We start from the raw sequence: 23,000 nt of genomic DNA, 5'->3' as shown, positions 1-23,000 counted from the left end.
GGGTTGTTGTTACATGCGAACCCTGCACTATGGTTTAACAGCAAGTTGTTAACCACAAACAACCCAGGAAGAGAACCCACAGATGGTTGTTGGGTTGTTCATGGTTAACAACCCATAGTTAAACTATAATGTAGGATTCACATGTCGTGACAACCCACAAACAACTTGTACTCTGGGTTGTTGTTATGTGTGAGCAATGTCCATTTGTCCCCCAAGACTGATTCTCCCCTGCTGTCTAGAGTTTCAAGGGAGTTGTTCTAAACCATTCTCTTAGCCCATATTATGGTCAAGGGCTGTCACCAGTTCAGGACGCAACCTACAGCACCCCTCCAGATGTGTGGGACTCCAACTCCAACTCTCCATGCTGGCTGGAGATGGTGGGGGTCATAATTCAACACCTGGGCTACCAGAGCGCCAATGTCCCCAGTAAAGTCTGTTTGCCCTGAAACACGTCAGCAAAGGCTCTCTGCAACACGCATGGATGAGCAATCTGAAAAGGCCCCCAGATGTTTGGAAATCACGGTCCCAGGGAGACAGTTCTAGAACTTTATGCTTTGGGAGGCCTCTTCCCTCATGCCCAGAAGAAAACATCTATTTTATTTCCTGCCTTTCCACTCAAAATGGTGTTCAAGGTGGCAAACAATAAAATACAGATAAAAACCAGAATCTTAATTCAAGTATAACATAAAAATAAATACATTAAAAACACAGCAATAAAAGAAATGAACAGCGCCAGACAATTAAAAAACCCTTCAGAAACAGAACGACGAATATGTCAAAGGTCTGCCTGAAAAAAAGTGTCTTTGCCCGCTGGCAGAAGGATGATACTGAGGACGACACGATCTTAGTCTCCTTCCACAGAGCCTGGGAGCGGTCCTCTCCCACATGCCCGCTAAATGTGCCTCTTAGATGGAAGTACCGAGAGAAGGGCCTCCCCCAAAGATCTTAAAACCCAGGCAGGTTCGTATGGGAGAAGGCGGTCCAAAGATCCCCCAAAGACGGATCTCCAAAGAAAATGACCAAACCCAAATTCTTTTGACTGGCTCTTTGGTGGAGGGCTCCGATGTAGAGCACTTGCTTTGCATGTAGAAGGCCCAGCTTCTGGCTCAGGGGTCTCATAAGAACATAATTCAATGAATTCATAGAATAGCAGTGTTGGAAGGGGCCTACAAGGCCATGGAGTCCAACCCCCTGCTCAATGCAGGAATCCACTCTAAAGCATCCCTGACAGATGGTTGTCCGGCTGTCTCTTGAAGAAGAGTCATGTTGGATCAGACCAAGGGTCCATCTAGTCCAGCACTCTGTTCACACAGTGGCCAACCAACAGTTGACCAGGGACCTACAAGCAGGTCACAGCAACACTATCTCCTGCCCATGTTCCCCAGCAATGAGTGTATATAGGCTTACTGCCTTGAATACTGGAGACAGTACACAACCATCAGGGCTAGGAGCCATCAATAGCCTTTTCCTCCAAGAATTTATCCAACCCCCTTTTAAAGCCATCCACAGTGGTGGCCACCACTACGCCTCCAGTGTAGAAGGTCAGGCAGCAGGGGCTGAGAAAGACTTTCGCCTGAGACCCTGGAGGAAATAAAGGACCCAACGGTCTGACCCACAGCTTCATACATGCGCACATGACCTGACAGCCCGTTGTCAAACGGCCGTTCACCTTACCTGTCATTCTGGTACACATCCATGCAGCTATTCAACTCTTCCAATTCCTCCTTCAGTAACTGCAGGTTGGAGTTCACATAACTCAGTTCTAAGGCAACCGTTTCCTTCACCTTGTGGTTACTGGTGGCTCTGAAATCACAGGAGGGGGGTACACATAGCAACACACTGTATTTGTCACACTGGTAACACAGAGCTGAGAGATCCTTTCACCTTATCTTCACAACAGCCCTGTTAGGTAGGCGACAGCAGAAGGGAGTACTGTGCCTTGGGTGGGAATATGGACCGGGTTGTCCACCTTCCGGCCATTGCCCTGGACAATTTCTCACACTCACGTAGGTCACGACTGGTTAACTTTCATAGAATCATAGAATCATAGAATAGCAGAGTTGGAAGGGGCCTACAAGGCCATCGAGTCCAACCCCCTGCTCAATGCAGGAACTTTCCTAATCCCAAGAGATGAACGAGGAAATATATTTCTTCACACCCTGTACAACTGCACCTAGGGAACACAAACCCACATGTCCACTTGCACAACTTAGGGCACAATCCTATCGATTGCACCCTTGCAGCTCGGAAGCGTAGCAAGCTTGTGTCTGGACTGTACCACTTCAAACTGCAGGGTGGGGTGAGGGGCTCAACGATGGAATGCTCCCCCGTAACCAGCCCTCCTCCCCAGTTACCTGTTATAAGATTATTTCTTCATTTGAAATTTTACTAAATATGTGTAAGATGGGAGTTATAAAAGTTTGTTGGCATAGCATAGAGAAAGAAGCTTTTCATAGAATCATAGCATAGCAGAGTTGGAAGGGGCATACAAGGCTATCGAGTCCAACACCAAGCTCAATGCAGGAATCCACCCTAAAGCATCCCTGACAGAGGGTTGTCCAGCTGCCTCTTGAAGGCCTCTAGTGTGGGAGAGCCCACAACCTCCCTAGGTAACTGGTTCCATTGTCGTACTGCTCTAACAGTCAGGAAGTTTTTCCTGATGTCCAGCTGGAATCTGGCTTCCTTTAACTTGAGCCCGTTATTCCGTGTCCTGCACTCTGGGAGCATTGAGAAGAGATCCTGGCCTTCCTCTGTGTGACAACCTTTCAAGCATTTGAAGTGTGCTATCATGTCTCCCCTCAATCTTCTCTTCTCCAGGCTAAACATGCCCAGTTGTTTCAATCTCTCTTCATAGGGCTTTGTTTCCAGACCCCTGATCATTCTGGTTTTGGGGGGCATAGAATCGGTTTAGATGGGTGTATAAGTGATAGGGTAGTGATTTAATACTAAACGGGCAAGTAGGCACACACGCAGAGAACACTGTATCAAGGGTCAGATGCTTTAGTTTAGATAAGTCCTGATGGGAAATGATTTGGAAATAAGATTTGAGGTGGCTCAAAGGCGTTACTCATGAGGGCTTGCAACTTGGTATTGCTCAAAAGACGTTAGTCATAAGAACTTGTGACATGTACTAACTGCAACTAGGTGAAGGGTCCAAGGTTAAGAACAGGTGAGGTTGTGGTTGGAAACATCCCCATAAGAACAGAGAAGTAAACCAGAAAGGTTAACCACAAGAACAGGGAGCTTGACCTTTCGTTGTCATAAACAGTTAATTGAGAAAGAGGAGGGGGTTTTCAGGCAGGGTTGGCGGTCCAATGGGTCCAAGGTGGTCCAATGGGTTTAGGAGTTTGGAAGACGTCAATAGGAGGAATTGATGATGCCAAATTGGGCATTTAAGTCTGATCACAAAGGGGAAAGATAAGAACATCAGACGTGCCCTGATGCTGGATCAGACCAAGGGTCCATCTAGTCCAGTACTCTATTCACACAGCGGCCAACCAGCCATCGGCCAGGGATGAACAAGCAGGACATGGTGCAACAGCACCTTCCCACCAATGTTCTCCAGCAACCGGTGCACACAGGCTTACTGCCTCGAATACTGGAGATAGCACACAACCATCAGGGCTAGTTCCTTTTCCCTCGGTCATGACTTGGTCTTTCCTGGGAGTGATGGGGGTCCCTCTGTGAAGAACAGCTCCTTCACCGAGCCAATATGAGTGGTATTGTCATGTTGTCATGGGGTGTGTGTGTTTGTCTATGCAAAGATCTTGTTCTCCAGAAATCTGCCAGACTTGTGCGTATATTCTTTTAATTTGCTTTGCTGAATGGAGGTTCGTGTGTCTGTTTGGCTTTAACTTCCATGAATTGCTTTAATAAATGCTTTAAAGTTATAACAGTTTCATTGAGTTTGTGAGTCTGAGTGAAGCCAATCATTCTGGTTGTCTGTCTCCAGATCTTCCTTACACCTACTATTGTTGTTGTTTATTCGTACAGTCGCTTCTGACTCTTCGTGACTTCATGGACCAGCCCAGAGCTTTCTGTCGGCCGTTGCCACCCCCAGCTCCCCCAAGGTCAAGTCTGTCACCTCCAGAATATCATCCATCCATCTTGCCCTTGGTCAGCCTCTCTTCCTTTTGCCTTCCACTTTCCCTAGCATCAGCATCTTCTCCAGGGTGTCCTGTCTTCTCATTATGTGGCCAAAGTACTCCAGTTTTGCCTTTAGTATCATTCCCTCAAGTGAGCAGTCGGGCTTTATTTCCTGGAGTATGGACTGGCTTGATCTTCTTGCAGTCCAAGGCACTCTCAGAATTTTCCTCCAACACCACAGTTCAAAAGCATCTATCTTCCTTTGCTCAGCCTTCCTTATGGTCCTGCTCTCGCAGCCACAGGCAATACCATTGCTTTAACTATGCGGACCTTTGTTGTCAGTGTGGTGTCTCTGCTCTTAACTATTTTGTCAAGATTTGTCATTGCTCTCCTCCCAAGAAGTCCATTTAGTTTTCACAGCAAGAATACTGGTCTGGCCTCTCTACCATGACCTTCCCGTCTTGGGTGTCCCTTCACGGTTTAGCTCATGGCATCCTTGAGGTGCTCAAGCTCCAGCACCATGACAAGGTAACGATCTCCTTTGCTGGAGCAGGGAATTTAAGGAGTCCTGTTGCAAGGTATTGCAGGAACTTACGCTCCCAAACAGCCTATGATCAGTGTACCTTAAAATAAAATTCACCTGAAAAATCTCCTTACACTGTACATACAAAATTAGCATCTCAGGGAGGCGGCTAGACTAGAACTCTTCTCCCTGTCACACTAGCTTTTTCTATGTAGAGGGAACTTTTTTGTACGGAGGAGCATTTAGTCAAGTGAGTCCCCCACCTGCAGCCTGAAGCGGGACAGCCCAGATACAGGTGCTGTCATGCGAAGACGACCCTCAAATACTGAAAGCAGGAGGGTTGACCGGATGACTCCTATGCCTAAATCCAGGAGTGTCTGTTACTGGAAAGTTTGCACATCATCCTTGACGCAGATCGGTTTTAAGGAGGGTCCCGGCACCCGGAGGAGGTCTCGCCCAGTGACACAGGCGCTTCATTTCGACTCTCATGACATCCGGTGTTTTGCTTCTGAAGTGCTCCTTAATTACTTCACGAAGCCCATGCAGAACCGCCCACGCATTTCTCCCAAATTCTAGCGGGATGGCAGATTAACTGTCCGCACTCCCCCACCTCTTCCAATCTCCTCTTTACACTCCTTCGGCTTTTAATCGCTTTCTTGAGAACTGCAACAACCTCACCTCCGTGACCTATGCACTCTCCTCCCTCGCCCGGCTCATTATCCCTGTTGGTTCCCAGCGTCGTCTTCCGCCGTCTTGTGAGAAGGAAAAAGCGAAGCTCTCCGGCTTCGCCTCACAGGCCTCTACAAAGGGTGTGTGTGTGTCTCCTGTTGCTAACCCCTCCTGAAGCTGGGCCTTTGGCGGTTCCATACTTGCCGAGAATTAAAGCGAAGTGAAAAGGGAATCGGCCCCATGCCTCGCCTCTCTTATCGAGACACATTTCGGCTGAATACCTGGCAAAATTATGCCGTCGGGTATTCCAAGCAAGAGACCTTGGTTTGCTCTACTGCCACGAATGATAAGAGTCTGGCTTGCAACTCCACATCATGGGAAAACTCGAAATCTTTCATCTTTTTTTAAAAAAACAAATCTTATTATTGTGTGATTCTGGTTACAAGGGTCAATTAATACTTTGCATATGTACATTCGGAGTCAATACAGATATATATACTTAATTACTTAATTATTCAAGCCTGGGTATAAAATATTTAACATTGATTAGTTAATTTGATTTCATTTAAATTCCATTCCATACTTAGGGCATTCTGGGACTAACCCTCTTTACCCTTCTACCTATGTTTTCCATATTTCTAAGTATGCCGGTGGGGGTGTTCTCCTACCTTCTTCTTTATTCACATAATTAATAAATTCCCACCATACCTATGGCGTTACACCACACAAGTCAGTTCCCAAACGTATGTCTGCAGTTTGTAAGTCTGTGGTGAGTTTACAATGTTGGCCTGAGTGGGGGGAGATTGAATATCTTAGGAGTGGGGAGGAGTGATATATAAGGGGAGGACGGAGGGGATTGTGGGGACTTTTTAGGTACTCTTAAGAGTCTTTAGTGCTCTCTGTGTTTAGAGTACTTAAGTTCTGGGAAATTTGAGGTTCAGGGTAGAGAGTGGTGTCTCTGGAGTGTGGTGTGCACATAGTTGATGTATATTAATCAATACAGATAATAAAGAAAGCTCAAGAGTGATTGTATGGGAGAAAGGAAAGCGTGTATGTAAATGAGTGGAGGGATTGGATGAAAGGTTTCAAAAAGGTTTTTAAATGTTTTATTTGAAACAAAGCTTGTGAACTTTTAAAATAAATTTTAATTATTTTGTTTTTAACTACCACAAAAATCCCACGTGTCTGTTTGGCATTTATCATCTGAAGTTTACACATTTAGCACCCGCTCTGACAATAATTCACCTCAGCACATATAACTCACAGTGTTTTATTTTATACAGTGAAATCCTTCTCCATTTAAACCCCTTTCTCCACATAGTTTGGAGGAAGGTGGTTTTTATCTCTTTCTTCAGGCGTATCAAGCGGTGGTGCTTGGCTTGAGCAGGGAGTAGCCGCAGCCAGGCTTGGGGTTCAGAGCCTGTGTCGTGGCAATACCCCCTCAAATTTATCTTCACTTTGTTGTCCTCTAACTCCCCTCATTTTTTGCGCCAGCTTTCCTAAGAGGGCAATCTGCCAAACCCTTTGAACCCAGTTTTCAATCGTAAGCCCTTTGCCATCCTTCCAGGGTTTAGCTATCAACCCTCTAGCCGCCAATAATAGATGGTTTATTCATTCCTTATTTAAGAGCTTAATATCTGGTCCCCTGTATCAACTTAACAGAGCTAAATGAGGAGATGGGTGGACCCATTGTCAAGTTATCGAACTGATCTCCCGGAACACTTTTCCCCCAATAAACATTCGCCTTAGGGCAGGACCACCACATGTGTATGTACATCCCTTCTCCGGAGCATCCCCTAATAATCCTTCATCTTTTGATCTAAACCATCCTTCCCCAATCTGGAGTCCTCCAGCTGTGTTGCTTTGGAACACCAAATCCATTTTTTTCAAAGTCATATCAAAGGGTATGGTGGGTTCCTGAGAATCCCAATTCCCTCCCTTTTTTTTAAAAAAAAGAAAAGAGCAAGATTCTAGTTCTCATCATCTTGCAAGTAGAATTGATAAAGAAAACAGAGTACAGCAGGCTGGAGATGGACCAGGACTAACCTGAATAGGTTTTCTGCACCGGCTCGCATCCTCATCTCCTTGTTGATCTGCTGGTTAATTCGTGCGCGGCGGTGTTGCAGCTTACTGCGCTGCGTCTGTGCCAAGGGATCGCAGCCCTGGCAAAGAAGAAGCCAGTAGTTAAAAAAAAAATGCTGTTAAGCTCGGAGAATTTATCCGGCATTGCGCCACAATTACACACTGCTCCCGGTAGATCTTGCTCGAAGGTGTACAACCCTAAACTTGTGGCTCATACAGCTGTTATTGGAGTGCAACTCTCATCAGCCCTTACTAGCATAGCCAATGATGAGGGATGATGGGCCTTATTATTATTATTATTATTTATTTATATAGCGCCATCAATGTACATGGTGCTGTACAGAGTAAAACAATAAAATAGCAAAACCCTGCCGCCTAGGCTCACATTCTAATAAAATCAAAATAAAACAATAAGGAGGGGAAGAGAATGCACCAAACAGGCACAGGGTAGAGTAAAACTAACAGTATAAAAGTCAGAACAAAATCAAGTTTTAAAAGCTTTAGGAAAAAGAAAAGTTTTTAGCTGAGCTTTAAAAGCTGCGATTGAACTTGTAGTTCTCAAATGTTCTGGAAGAGCGTTCCAGGCGTAAGGGGCAGCAGAAGAAAATGGACGGAGCCGAGCAAGGGAAGTAGAGACCCTTGGGCAGGCGAGAAACATGGCGTCTGAGGAGCGAAGAGCACGAGCGGGGCAATAGTGTGAGATGAGAGAGGAAAGATAGGAAAGAGCTAGACCGTGAAAAGCTTTGTAGGTCAACAGGAGAAGTTTATATTGGATTCTGAAGTGAATTGGAAGCCAATGAAGAGATTTCAGAAGTGGAGTAACATGGTCAGAGCGGCGAGCCAAGAAGATGATCTTAGCAGCAGAGTGGTGAACAGAAACCAACGAACTGATGTGAGAAGAAGGAAGGCCAGTGAGAAGAAGGTTGCAGTAGTCCAACCGAGAAATAACCAATGCATGAACAAGAGTCTTGGCAGAAGAGACGGACAAAAATGTCTCACGGAGTCCCACGAAGGAAAAAAAGAGAGCCAAGCTCTGGTGCTGTAAAACAATCTTTTTCTTTGTTTTTTAATTCTTGAATGAGTTCTTCAATCTGCTGAACGCGTTTTGGAAAATTATCCTTCATCAGGAGCTACATGTAAAACAAGTATATAACTTAGGGTGACCATATGAAAAGGAGGACTGGGCTCCTGTATCTTTAACAGTTGCATAGAAAAGGGAATTTCAGCAGGTGTCATTTGTATATATTGAGAACCTGATGAAATTTCCTATTCATCATGGCCGGATCTACACTACTGCTTTAAAGCGCTTTATAACAGTTATAAAGCGCTATAAAACTGTTATAAAGCGCTTTAAAGCAATAGTGTAGATCCGGCCCAAAGCTGTTAAAGCTGCAGGTGCCCTGCCCTCTTTTAAATCTGGTCACTCTAGAATAGCTCCTGCAACTTTAACTATGGTGATGAAGAGGGAATTTCACCAGGTTCTCCATATATACAAATGACAACTGCCGAAATTCCCTTTTCTATGCAACTGTTAAAGATACAGGAGCTCAGTCCTCCTTTTCATATGGTCACCCTATATAACTACGAATTAGACAAGCAACAACTCTCATCAGCCCTTACTTACTAGCATCGCCAATGATGAAGGATGATGCGACTTGCAGTCCCACAACATGGGGATAGGGAGACATTTTTCTCCCTCTCTCAAAATACCAGAACTGGGGGCCATCCCATGAAGCTGATGGGTGGGAGATTCAGCACAGATAAAAGGAAGTATATAGCATATAGTTAAACTATGGAACTCACTACCACAAGATGTAGTGATGGCCACTAATTTGGATGGCTTTAAAAGAGGATTGGATAAATTTTTGGAGGAGAAAGCTATCAATGGCTATTAGTCCTGGTAGGTATATGCTACCTGTAGTACCAGATGCAGTAAACCTATGTACACCGTTTGCTGGGGAACATGGGTGGAAGGGTGCTGTTGCATCCATGTCCTCTTTGTGGTTCCCTGGTCAACAGCTGGTTGGCCACTGTGTGGACAGAGTGCTGGACTAGATGGACCCTTGGCCTGATCCAGCATTAGGGCTCTTGTGTTCTTGATACTTAGAAGACCACAAGTTGCCCACCTGAAATTAGTGGTAATTTTATTTTAAGTATTTGAAATGTTGGGAGTAATTTTCAAATGTTCCTGTCCCAAGCATTCAGAGATGAACTGGATTAAAATGATACCAATAATGCCTAGTATTTATATGGCACTTTTCGAAAGTGTTCAAACTATTATCTCAAGTCACTGCATACATACTTGTATATTATAGAGTAGATTAGGAAAATGCCCTAACTTTGAAACATACCAATCTTCCTAGAACAAAAGGAAGAATGACATAATTTTACCAAATTGGTTGCAGTCTTGCAAATATCAGATGCAAACAGGTACTCACAAATGAATTCCCAAACACTTTCAGTGTAAGTTACTTCCACATAAGTACATTTAAGATTGAAACTTAACCAATTTTGGGATAAAGATGACAGTGTTCATTTTCTCTCCCCCTGCCCTCCTTCGACTCGAGAGTTGGCTTCAAAGAGGGATCGTTAGTTGCGGTGTGGCCTGTCCAGTGTTGACTATGGTAAATAGGTTTGGTAGGTTCTTTGATGCTACATAATCCTGCAAGATCTGTTTGACCAGAAGTTATTTTAATATTGTATTGGTTTTATATGCTCTTTTAAACTAGTTTTATGTATTATATTGTATTTGATGTTGTTCCCCGCCTTGATCCAGAGGGAGAGGCGGGTAAGAAATAAATAAATGAATATATTATGATGATGATGATGATGATGATGATGATGTGACAGTGGGACAAAATTGCAACGCCTCCCCCAAACTACTATCAACCTTATTTCAAACAATTACCTTGAGCCTAATGCTGCAATCCAATCATTGCATTTCTTACACCTCTGCACTGCCTAATAGCTGAAGCTCTCTGGACGGTTTGCAAAAATTAAAAAACCATTAAGATACATTACACGAATGCATGCTCTACTTGGGAGTAACTCCCACTGAATGCAGTTCCCAAGGAAATATGTGTAACTGAATTGGGCTGTGGGATTCAGACACATTTGGAAAGGGAGGGGGACTGAGCAGAGATGAGAAGTTTATTTTTAAGCGCCCCCACAAAGGGAGAAGGTTCAGTTACTCCAAGCCTTGGGACAAAAGCATTGCGGAACAAAAGCTCTGCCCACTTGGTGGGGAATAAAATCTTATTGTGCAGAGGAACAATTCCAGTAAATGATGCAACAGCGATCTCAGGATTCCCAGGGAAGGAAAGAAAGGGTCCTTTGAGCGTGGAGGATGAGTCAGAGACCAAGAGCGCCCCAGGATGATACCCTAATGAGGCCCACTTTCTTCACACTAGCACAAAGGGTGAGCACCCCAGCCTTAGCAACACCGTCTATGAAAGCAAGTCAGAATTCCTTGGGGCCAGGAAAGAATCTGCCCACCACCCTCGGAAAAACACGCAGATGTTTTTGTGAATCAAGAACGGGGTGGATGAGTTACATTCCTCTGTCGCATATGGCTTGGCTCACTTGTTCGGTTAAGAACTAGGCTACGGATCCCCAATTCAGAGGTGGAGGAAGAGGCAGTACACCTCAAGGGTTACAGCTTGACACACATAACGTACCAGGTTCAAATCCCGGCATGTTCCCTTGAAAATACACCTTGGGCAGAAAGGCTACGAATGGCTCCTGCCTTAGATCTCAGAGACCCGCAGCCAGTTAGAATAGATCTGAATACAAGCAGACTTCAGGCAAGTGGGATCACAGAATCATAGAATAGTAGAGTTGGAAGGGGCCTTGAAGGCCATCAAGTCCAACCCCCAGCTCAGTGCAGGAATCCACCTCAAAGCATCCCTGACCGACGGCTGTCCAGCTGCCTCTTGAATGCCTCTAATGTGGGAGAGCTCACCACCATCCTAGGTCATGGGATCCATTGTCATACTACTCTAACAGTCAGGAAGTTTTTCCTGATGTCCAGCCAGAATCTGGCTTCCTGTAACTTGAGCCCGTTATTCCATGTCCTGCACTCTGGGAGGACCAAGAAGAGATCCTGGCCTTCCTCCGTGTGACAACCTTTCAAGTATTTGAAGAGTGCTATCATGTCTCCCCTCAGCCTTCTCTTCTCCAGACTAAATAGGCCCAGGTCTTTCAATCTCTTCTCACAGGGCTTTGTTTCCAGACCCCTGATCATCCTCATTGCCCTCCTCCGAACCCCGTCCAACTTGTCTGCATCCTTCTTGAAGTGTGCTGCCCAGAACTGGACGCAATACTCAAGATGAGGCCTAACCAGGGCCGAACAGAGGGGAACCAAGACCTGAGATCCACCAACTTTTGCCAGGTGCAAAAATGTCATTCAGAGGAGTGCATGTACACTCAGAATTGGTGCTTTGGAGCCCGTGCTCAGCCCAGGGATTTGTGTCGTTCAGTGACAGAATTGAGCTCAGAGTCCTTCTGCACAATGACACACTTCTCTCCCGCCTGCCTCCTTCTTTCGTTTCAGCAACCTAATTTAGATGGGGAAGGCTGTTTGTCATTGCTGTTGTTAAACAACTGGGAATCGAAAACCCACAAATCGCCCAGAGATCTACCAACAGGTCCGGTTTGACCTTCTTCCCACCTCCCAGCAAAAGACACAGTACTGGGCTAGAGGGTCCAGACTGTAGAATCTCTCTCTCTCTCCCTCTATCTCTCTGTGTGTGTGTGTGTGCAAGCTGAACCAAAGGCAGGGTTGTAGAGAGGTAACCCAGGCCATGTGGCAAAACAATCTTGGGGCCCTCCTCCTGCACCCCACAATGCTGTCAGTGGATAACTCAGCACATTCTAAATGCATGAAACAGTGGAATATTAAAGGTATTATATAGTTTAGCATACAATACCTCACGCGTACCTCAGTACGCGTGAGGTACTGGTTCCTCTCTATTCGGCCCTGGTTAGGCCTCATCTAGAGTATTGCGTCCAGTTCTGGGGTCCACAATTCAAGAAGGACGCAGACAGGCTGGACCGTGTTCAGAGGAGGGCAACCAGGATGATCAGGGGTCTGGAAACAAAGCCCTATGAGGAGAGACTGAAAGAACTGGGCATGTTTAGCCTGGAGAAGAGAAGATGGAGGGGAGACATGAAAGCACTCTTCAAATACTTAAAAGGTTGTCACACAGAGGAGGGCCAGGATCTCTTCTCGATCCTCCCAGAGTGCAGGACACGGAATAACGGGCTCAAGTTACAGGAAGCCAGATTCCAGCAGGACATCAGGAAAAACTTCCTGACTGTTAGAGCAGTACAACAATGGAATCAGTTGCCTGGGGAGGTTGTGGGCTCTCCCACACTAGAAGCCTTCAAGAGGCAGCTGGACAACCCTCTGTCAGGGATGCTTTAGGGTGGATTCCTGCATTGAGCAGGGGGTTGGACTCGATGGCCTTGTAGGCCCCTTCCAACTCTGCTATTCTATGATTCTATAAATAAATTAATAAACTAAATGCTGATTCGCCAAACAGGCAAATGTACTTTAATGGAACATAAAAGGATTATTTTACCATATCAGGAAATTATGAATGATCACAGAGCCTGTAAACATGATTTACGATGACTAAAATTAAGAGATGCAATTATCAGACATTGCATAATTCTAAAAAAAACAAAAAACCTTTCATGAAATAAATAATGAATCATCTAACATGACTTCTTCTTTGCTTTCAGTTTGGCAAACGTACCCAAAAAGGCATCCGAAGAGATTTGCCTAGCAAGCTTACTTTCTGCTGAGACCACAAGAACTTGGTTACGCCATTCATGCCCTGTGGTGGCTCTTAGGTAAAACGTCCTCACTTTGAGTTTATTAAAGGTATGGTAACCTTGATGCAAACAACACCCTTGTGAAAGATCCAAGTCTACCAGCTGCTCCAGCCTATTTTCCTTTGCACGGCTGGCGTGTTGGGGGCACGCTTTAGGCTTGCTCAACGTCTTGCCTTATTGCTGATAAAGAGCACTGGGAGGTTTTTACAATCTGTGGGCCATCCAAGCTTAGGACCTTTTCTCCTCTCTTAAATCCAACACAGCAAAGCATTATGAGGGTGTTATCAGTTCCTTCTCCTACGCCAGGCCAGCCAGGAACAGCAGGAAAGAACAGCCTGTAATAACGCCTGTAATAATATGGGAAATGCGGAACGGACAGCTCAGGACAGAGTTTCAAGAGAAGGACTCAGTACAGAGCATCGCGGGTACGCGTAAGCGTCCGTGCCTATTATTATTATTATTATTATTATTTATTTATATAGCAACATCAGTGTACATGGTGCTGTACAGAGTAAAACAGTAAATAGCAAGATCCTGCCGCATAGGCTTACATTCTAATAAAATCATAGTAGAACAATAAGGAGGGGAAGAGAAGGCAAACAGGCACAGGGTAGGGTAAAACTAACAGTATAAAAGTCAGAACAAAATCAAGTTTTAAAAGCTTTAGGAAAAAGAAAAGTTTTTAGTTGAGCTTTAAAAGCTGCGATTGAACTTGTAGTTCTCAAATGTTCTGGAAGAGCATTCCAGGCTAAGGGGCAGCAGAAGAAAATGGACGAAGCCGAGCAAGGGAAGTAGAGACCCTTGGGCAGGCGAGAAACATGGCATCAGAGGAGCGAAGAGCACGAGCGGGGCAATAGTGTGAGATGAGAGAGGAGAGATAGGAAGGAGCTAGACCGTGAAAAGCTTTGAAGGTCAACAGGAGAAGTTTATATTGGATTCTGAAGTGAATTGGAAGCCAATGAAGAGATTTCAGAAGTGGAGTAACATGGTCAGAGCGGCGAGCCAAGAAGATGATCCCATGTGTCCCATGTGTCTGCTACGTTTCAGCAGCAAAGAATGTAGACTCTACCAAGGAATAGGGTCTGCTGAGAACCACAGCGCTGGTTGTCCATATATACACATGCATATATAAACTGTCCCTGCAATTAAACAGAAGCATCCGTCACACTGCTTATCGTGGGTGGTGTGTAGGAAGCTTCCGCAACGTTTGGAAGCAAAGGAACGCTTAACCACTGTGGCTTAGCGTGTCGTCTGAACAGGGACAAACCATGTATAAACCTCCTGCAAAGATGAGTTGCAATAGACTGGCCTTCTCAACAATCTGTGCCCCTCAGATGTGTTAGACTGACTGCAAGTCCCATCTTCCCCAGCTGGCACGCTTGCTAGGAATGTTGTCCAATGCAGCTGCAGGGTACCACGTTGTGGGGGGAACTTGCCACAGACTTATGAAGTAATAGAAAGATAAAAGACCCCTTTGACGAGGAAAAATATGTGATCAGAACTGCGTTGTTACAGACATTCGTCATCTTTATAGCCAACTATCAAGCAGCCTTCCTCAACCTGGGGCGCTCCAGATGTGTTGGACTGCACCTCCCAGAATGCCCCAGCCTGGCTGGGGCATTCTGGGAGTTGTAGTCCAACACATCTGGAGCGCCCCAGGTTGAGGAAGGCTGCTCTACAGCCTTTCTGAATAACCTCTATGGGACCTGCGTACCCTTTTGCCTTTGATCACATGAGTCCAGCCGTGTAAATAAAAAGTGTGCGTACAGAAAGTGAGACTCAAACCCAGGATATGTATAAGGCCTTCGTGGGCCATTAAAACTACCTGGGCGACACTGAACACTGAGCTGCATAGTCTCTGACCAAGCAGGGTTTGACGTAGGGCCATAAAGCAGCAGTAAAGGCCAAAATCGGAACGTGCCAAGCAATATTAGCGTATCCAATATGCAAAGGGGTGGGGGGAGAATTCGAGGGTGGTGTATAGAAACCGGCAAACTAGAGCTCAACTTTTGTCTGAAATGAAACTGGAGACTCTTGCGGCCAAATGATGATGGAGCAATAAAAGGGAAAAGGAAAAAAAAGGGAGACTCGCTTACATAGAAAGCGTTAGCAGCTGCTGCTGCTGCCCGTTTCAAGTTTACTTTCCACTTGTGGACTTTTACCTCATGGAAGATTCTTAGAAAAAGATCCGGGTGCATGTCCTATAAGAGGTTGCCCCTTTGACTGGCTCCGTTCCATGCACGAGCCACACGAATGCACAACTGGTCATTCAGGAGCTCAACATTCATTAAAAAGAACAAGAAGAAACAGCCATGGTTCAAGATTATATTTGAGACATCTTTTTTCCAACTCTCAATCCACAAGGGCTCCCAAAGCATAACTAACTACATCTCCTGCCCGGCAACGTACAAAAAGCATCAACACTATAGCAATGTACTAGCAGCTGGTTACAGCATTCTAAGTCTGCTTTAAAGGCCTAAGTCTTCACCAACTAGCAGTGAAGAAAGGCAGACAGTGATTGGGTCAAGCTGGCCTGTTTTGGAAGGGCTATGGGGCCATTACAGAAAAGGCCCTGCTACTTATACATCCACTGTGACTCACACAAAACAAAACGGTTGTTGGAATAAGTCAGTTCTCATGGTCAAGAAATCCAGCAGATTCTGAGATGTGGCTAGCTGGCAGCAAGCCAAGAAATGGGGAAAGGTGAGAGGGTCATGGCTGGCTGAGCATGCTGGGAGTTGTAGAATTTTTTCTCCGGACTAAACATGCAATAGGGTTGCATCCTTAATAATACAACTTTAGCATGTCTACAAGGTCAATAGATATGGGAAAAGTTGTTACAGGAGTAAAAAATTTAATTTATTAATTAATTACACTAATATATCGCCCCCATAGCTAGAGCTCTCTGGGTGGTTTACAGAAATTCTAAAATTGAGATAAAAACAAGTATACAAAATTTAAAATTTTAAAACACAGAACATACACACATAAAGCATTAAAAACCGTTAAAAAACTAAATGTGTGGGTGATTAAGATGTGCTGCCATAAGCCTGGGCAAAGAGGAAAGTCTTAACCTGGCACTAGAAAGATAGCAGCGTTGGTGCCAGACGAGCCTCGTCAGGGAGATCGTTCCATAGTCTAGAGGCCACCACCGAAAAGGCCCTGTCCCTCATTGCCACATTCTGAGCCTCACTTGGGGTAGGCACCCGGAGGAGGACATTAGATGTTGAACGTAGTGACCGGGTATATTCATGTCGGGAGTCAATAGATACGGAAAAAGCTCTTACAGGAGAAAAAATTAGGACACTATTTTCAGCTGAATTTTAATCATTTAAGGATCAGCGGATGAGTGCAGAAAGTTTAATCTGACGATTAGAGAAACGGCAGAAGAGGTGGTAACCTGATCATTTATTTATTGTCGTTATTTATTTTTAATGAAGGTTTTTTGAGCAGAAGAGATGAATTGCTATGGGTAAATAATACTCCGATGGGTATATGTAAGCGATAAGTAAAGGCATATTTGGTGGGATTGTCCAACAATAAGATTGTTCTGGATGAAGGTAATCTATACAATAGCCTTAAGAGCTACACTCAAAGAGTGTTTGACAGTATTGTTAAAATATTTGGATGGCCCAGTTAAAGCAGAATTAGCATGGAACATATGAATAGCAAAAATAACGTTAATGGCTCAGATAGAATGCTCACCAAAAGTATATGCATCATGCATGGAGAAAGCTAGCATGTGAGGGGAAAGTCTAGGCAAGAAATCCACTCTCTGATATCTAGGGGTGCTTTTTTTAGGTGGAAGGCATTTTTGTAGGGAAGAGCATTAAGTCACAGGCGTCTGAACTTGCAGCCCAGGGTGGAACACTGGTCAACCACTTCAGAGAGAACCCTACTAGTGCATTTTTGAGTGGATATTGTGGCCAGGAGCTCTTCTGCAGCTGGTGTGGCAAACTTGGCCAGAGTCACTCATGCTTTAGTTAGATTGAGACTAGACTACTGTAACACATCCTTTGTGGAGCTGCCTTGAAAGACCGTTTGGAAACTACAAGATTTTTGGAGAATGTTACTTGAATATCATTCCAACCTCATTGGTTGCTGGTCTGCAACTTATGGAACACCCTCTCCAGTGAGATCCACCCCATGCCAACAGTGTGATTCTTTCAGCAGCAGGTTAACACTTTCCTCTATTCCCAAGCATTGGACAGCACATGACGAAGTTTTAACCACTCCTGGGATTTCTATCATCGATTGTTTTCATAGAATCATAGAATAGTAGAGTTGGAAGGAGTCTGTAAGGTCATCGAGTCGAATTCCCCACTCAATGCAGGAATCCACCCTAAAGCATCCCTGACAGATGGTTGTCCAGATGCCTCTTGAATGCCTCTAGTGTGGGAGAGTCCACAACCTCCCTAGGTAACTGGTTCCATTGTCGTACTGCTCTAACAGTCAGGAAGATTTTCCTGATGTCCAGCTGGAATCTGGCTTCCGTAACTTGTAACTTGAGCCCATTATTCCGTGCCCTGCACTCTGGGAGGATCGAGAAGAGATCCTGGCCCCTCCTCTGTGTGACAACCTTTCAAGTATTTGAAGAGTGCTCTCATGTCTCCCCTCCATCTTCTCTTCTCCAGACTAAACATGCCTAGTTCTTTCAGTCTCTCTTCATAGGGCTTTGTTTCCAGACCCCTGATCATCCTGGTTGCCCTAAATATGCCCTGTTGTTTTGTATGTAAATGCTTTTTATAATATGTTTTGTATTGTATATTTAAGGTTTAAAACTTTTGTAAACTGTTCAAAGAGCTTTGGCTATTTGGCAGTATAGAAATATAATAAATAATAATGATAGTAACAATAATAATAAAGATAATAAAAAACAGGAAATGTCTGTCTGCTTAGAGGATCAAGCAGCTAGATTCCAAATTGTTTTAGAGTGAGAGAGAGAGAGAAAGAGAGGAAACCTCTTTCCAACCTGAAAAACAACTGCTAGCTTCCAGCAGGTAAAGAGGTTACATGTGCCAAAATCAGGGCAGAACGCCAGGCTGGGAACCATGAGGCGGAAACAGATGTATTAAGGCCTCAGTGACAAAACAGCATTATCTAGCTGGGATGATAACAGTAATGGCCCTATCTGGAGTTCTCCACTCCACTTATTGGGATCACCATAGCAACCCTATCCTCACGACAATGCATGCAATCTGGCAGGGCGTTTAGATGCACCGGTCCTTTTATCCCTCTTTCAAAAAAACTTGATGTTTCTTCGCTTTTAAAAAACACGTACACATGCAAAGATCTGACCCGCTATCTCATATTGGAGTTTTGGGATTTGAAACAGGGAAACGGCTCCGTACCCCGATCCCATATCAGACAGATAGCAAGAATTTTTATCTGTAATAGCAAGCACGGGGCAAAATACATTGAATCAACATAACCCAAGTCAGTGGTCGTCAGCCTTTTCAGATTTGGGGCCCCGCAGTCCAAATTTATGTTCTGCTACGTATGCATGCGTGAGTTTGTACTATGTGTCTCTGGATGTCTCTACGCTGTTTTAAAAACACACACAAAACTTCACAATAAAGAACAAAACCCCAAAATAACCTATCCTGAGCTGGGTGCAACCTACTTGTGGGTCCCCAACACCTAGTTGGAGATTCTCCCACTCGATCAATGCTGGAAATAGAATCGTAGAATGGTTAGAAATGCATGACTTCCTGAAGGTGCATTATTAAATTTTTGCCTAGAACAGGAAAGATTTTCAGGATTCATATCTAGGCTCACTTAGCCCAAATAACTCATGCACATTTTCTTTAAACTCCCTGAAATATACCAACAAACAAAACTGTTTTAAAGTAGTATGCAAGCAAATAATTGCATGCAGTAAGTAGTCGTATTTGTGATAAAACTTGAGTCGTCTCTGGATTTTTAAAACAGGGTGAATGGCTGAACCATTTTGCAGAGCCTTCACCAACCTGGTGCTCTCCAGATGCAATGGACTACAGCTTCCAGAATGCCCAGCCAGATGATGGGGGTTGTAGTCCAACACATCTGGAGGGCACCAGTTTGGAGACGGCTGATGTAAGCAAGTCTAGACAGGTTGAAGTTTCACAGCTACTGTCCCTTGCTAAGGCAAGAAATATTAAAGCACCCAGTTAGCCCAGGGCTGTGTGAACCGGGGAAGTTTTTCTCATTCTTTTTCATCCTTGTTTGAATCAACAGGGAACAAGTTCTTTTAAAAAAATGCCAGCATAAACCAGCTGGGAGACGCACCAGCAGTTGTCACCAAACAGGTTAATGACTTAGGGAAACGTTAGCTTTCAAAATTGTTCTCAGTTACAGACTATTTCATAATTACTAATACTTGGAGAAACTCTCAATAAAGAACACTGTCAGAGGCATGTTACATATACTGAAAAGTTATATTCCAATTCGGTGCATTTCCATTGATTTTTTTTTAACCTAGTTTATAATTACTTTGGTAATATAAATAGCAAACAGCTGTATAATTAAGTCCTTATCAAAAGCAGACAAAATGCACACCAGATTGCTAGCACACAGTCTATCAACTTTCCCCTTAGATATACTTAAAAATTTGCTGTGCGGAATCACATTGCTAAGAGCCAATTCACATGTCACACGATTCAAGGAAAAAAGGAGGCTGACGGGAGACACGGTAGAGGTGTACAAAACCATGCATGGTGTGGAAAATGTGGATAGGGAGACATTTTTCTGCCTCTCCCATGTTACTAGAACCCAGGGTCATCCCATGAAGCTGATGGGTGGAGAATTCAGGACAGATAAAAGGAAGTACTTCGTCACACGGTGCATAAAAAGAGGTTGGATAAATTCCTGGAGAAGGTTATCAATGTCTACTAGTCCTGATGGCTGAGTGCAACCTCCAGTATCAGAGGCAGTAAGCCTGTATACACCAGTTGTTGGGGAACATGGGTGGGAGTGTGCTGTTACACCCAAGTCCTGCTTGTGGGTCCCTGGCTGACCACTGTATGAACAGAATGCTGGACTAGATGGACCCTTGGTCTGATCCAGCAGGGCTCTTCTTATGTTCTTAAGAGAGCACTTGGGGCGTAATCCTATGCATGTTTAGACAAACAAAGTCCTACAATTCTCCTAGTATTCCTTAGCTGGCTATACTGGCTGAGAAACGCTGGTAGTTGTAGGACTTTTGTCTGTCGAAACTGGCATAGGATTGCGCTCCGAAGGTGTGTAAATTGTACCTGTAAATTGTATCCAAAGGCCAAATCTAGTTCTTTTAGTTTCCCAATCTGGCCAGATAGCCAAACCCCTCCCCCCCCCAACTACAAATCGTTTGATGGCGTCCCAGATTTTATTCCCTTATTCTAAAAGGCTGAAATGCCTCTCCTGACTGGCAAGACAAGCTTTAAGCTACAATATGGTGGTATTTTCATAATTTCGGGCCGCCTGTTTCGGCCTTTGGCTCTGCCCGTTTTACCCCCGCAATGAGCATCCCCGATAGCAAATCTAAAATAAAATCCAGGCATCGGCTGAAACAGGTTCCCCGCCACTCCTGTAAAACACGTGAAGTGTGAATGGAACAAGCAAGCGTTTGCCGCTACATGTAAGACACAAATGCGCTCATCTTGGAACTGGCATTGCCTGCAGCTCCTATCTGTGTGCACATGGTAGGGCAATGGCAGACTTGCCTCCGGGTTGTGTGCGAAACATCCCTGACATGGTAACAAGAGTTTACAGACAGGTAGGGCAGGACAAAGGAAGGGGGGGAGAACTAAATGGGAAAGAAAAGTCAAGACCGCTGAAGCGTAAGGTTGTAAAACTAGGAAAAGGAGGATACAGACTTCAAAAATGACTTTGACGCAGTTTTGCAAACATGTCCAAATAAAGTTAGTCGCTCACACCTATGTTGGTAAATGCCGCATGTCAGCAGCTTAGCAGAGAAAATAGATCAGACACTCTTTGAGTTTACAAGCCTGGCTAAACCACAGAACGCAGGAACTGTTCGAGAGAGAGCAGACACCGTGGCCATTTCTATCGGGCGTCTCTCACAACCGGCCTGAGGAGCAGTTCGGCTGCAGGCATTCGTTCGGCCAAACCAGAAGACTTGCTCTTGGAAAGCCCAGCAGGCCACAGACCCACAATCCGCATCTCGTTTTTTTTTTGGCCTGGGCTTGGTTAGTGGCAGACACAAAGAACTTCCAAAAACACAGCCGTCACACAGCCTGCCGGAGGTGGTGGTGGGGGAACTCTAGCATAAAACATTAGGTTAATCTGGTTGGAGAGGGATCAAAGACAGGAGAGACAGAAGAACCGTGAGTTTCACTTTAAAGTATGACTAACTCGGGATGGAGCAGGCTTGAGAAGGATGTCCTAGTGCCAGATCCCGCTTCCAAGCGGGCCTCACCTTCTCTGCACTGCCGCGGCCGCTTGGCCCTCCCGGATCTCACCCCCACTTCTTCCCGCACCCCTGCCATTTCCATCTAAAGCCGGCTGCAAATCCCGCTGAGCAGTGCCAACGTCCCTTCCTCATGCCACCCGCTGCGTTCATACTGAAAAATGGATCCCAAACAATGGCATTTCACAGGCACTGGATATCGCAGCCCTGCTGTCCCCAACTCAGCGCCTTCCAGATGTGTTGGGTTTCAACTCCCATCAGCCCCATAGGACTTGGGAGCCCCACACAGCTGGAGGGTCCCAGGTTGCAGAAGGTGGCTGTAGCCAAGTGGAGCGAGGAGCAACTGGTGGGTCCCACATGAGCAAAGGGCCATTTTTTCAGATACAAATACACCGCAGGACTCCCCCAGGTCAGTGGCTATGCCAGGCGCGCCTTCGCCCCTTCATCCCGCCCTGGCACCACCCAGCCCTGCCTCGGCCTCACCTTCCGCACGCTGCCGCTCTCGGAGGGCTGCAGCAGGAGAGGGAAGCCGCCATCTCCGTCCCCGTCCGCTTCTCCTCCTGGGGTGCTCTCCTCGTCCGGGGTCATAATGGTGGGCACCGGGGCATGTGCCAACGCAACCGCAGGGGCATCTAGGGCATGACCGTGGCCTCGAGCGAAGACAGTGGCGCAGGTGGTGCGGGCAACACCCTCGGAGGAAGGATATTAGGTGTGTCTTCCGTACCCCTCCGTGGAGCACCACCTAGGCAGCTGGGCACCCAGGGGTGGGGGTGGGCGGGGAGGGTTCTTTCCTTGCAGCCCTGGCTCCCTGGCGTGGACCCCCAAGCACTCCCCTCTGGGACCTGCACACCCTTTCAGAGGCTGCCTGTTCTTCTGAGCACCAGCGCGCCGCTCAAGAGCACCCACCTGTAGGATCCTCAGCCCCCTTCTGGGAATCCAGGGGGCACCCTCTCTTTAGGGACCGGCCTGGGGTTAGCAGCAGCTGCAACAAACAGCCTTTTAGGTGCTTCTCTCCAAAGCCCTGAGCACCCCTGCAGGATCTTGGCCAGGGGCACCCAGGCTGCACCCACCCCCTCCTCCTCCTCCTCCTCCCTGGGATGCTGTGCAGCCCCTTCCTCTGGGTTCCCACCTGGGCAAGTCACACCTGGGTGGGTGGGTGGCTGGCAGATCTGGGGTGGCCCCTATCCACCTACCCTCTTGCAGCCCGATCCTTGCACCAACCTCTCCCCTCCCCGACCTATGTGCTACTCAAGAGCCGGACCACTTTGGGGAGGGGGCACTGCGCTGCCTGAGACCTAGGATCCTTTGACACACACACACCTCCAAAAAAGAAAGAAAACTCCTTCTATGCCTCTGATGCCCGTGCTGCAAATGCAAATCCTGCGGTCCCCAAAGCCAAGCAAGAATCACGCTCCG

The 23,000-nt window shown here is 45.8% G+C and overlaps 1 protein-coding gene across 2 annotated transcripts in view; it reads right to left on the bottom strand.

The window, feature by feature from the left end:
* Positions 1-22,331, bottom strand: part of RHPN1 (rhophilin Rho GTPase binding protein 1) — a 60,315-nt gene extending 37,984 nt beyond the window's left edge. For both annotated transcript variants that reach the window (XM_063131206.1, XM_063131205.1), the window contains exons 1-3: positions 22,068-22,331; positions 7,325-7,440; positions 1,675-1,803 (exon numbers count right to left, since the gene is read on the bottom strand). In XM_063131206.1, the coding sequence (XP_062987276.1) occupies positions 1,675-1,803; positions 7,325-7,440; positions 22,068-22,172 (350 nt within the window). In that variant the 5' untranslated portion in view covers positions 22,173-22,331. The remainder of the gene's footprint in view (positions 1-1,674; positions 1,804-7,324; positions 7,441-22,067) is intronic.
* Positions 22,332-23,000: the final 669 nt, after the last annotated feature.

Source organism: Elgaria multicarinata, chromosome 7 (genome assembly GCF_023053635.1).
Source record: "Elgaria multicarinata webbii isolate HBS135686 ecotype San Diego chromosome 7, rElgMul1.1.pri, whole genome shotgun sequence".
Classification (NCBI taxonomy): domain Eukaryota; kingdom Metazoa; phylum Chordata; class Lepidosauria; order Squamata; family Anguidae; genus Elgaria; species Elgaria multicarinata.
This window is presented reverse-complemented; position numbering and strand designations above follow the sequence as displayed.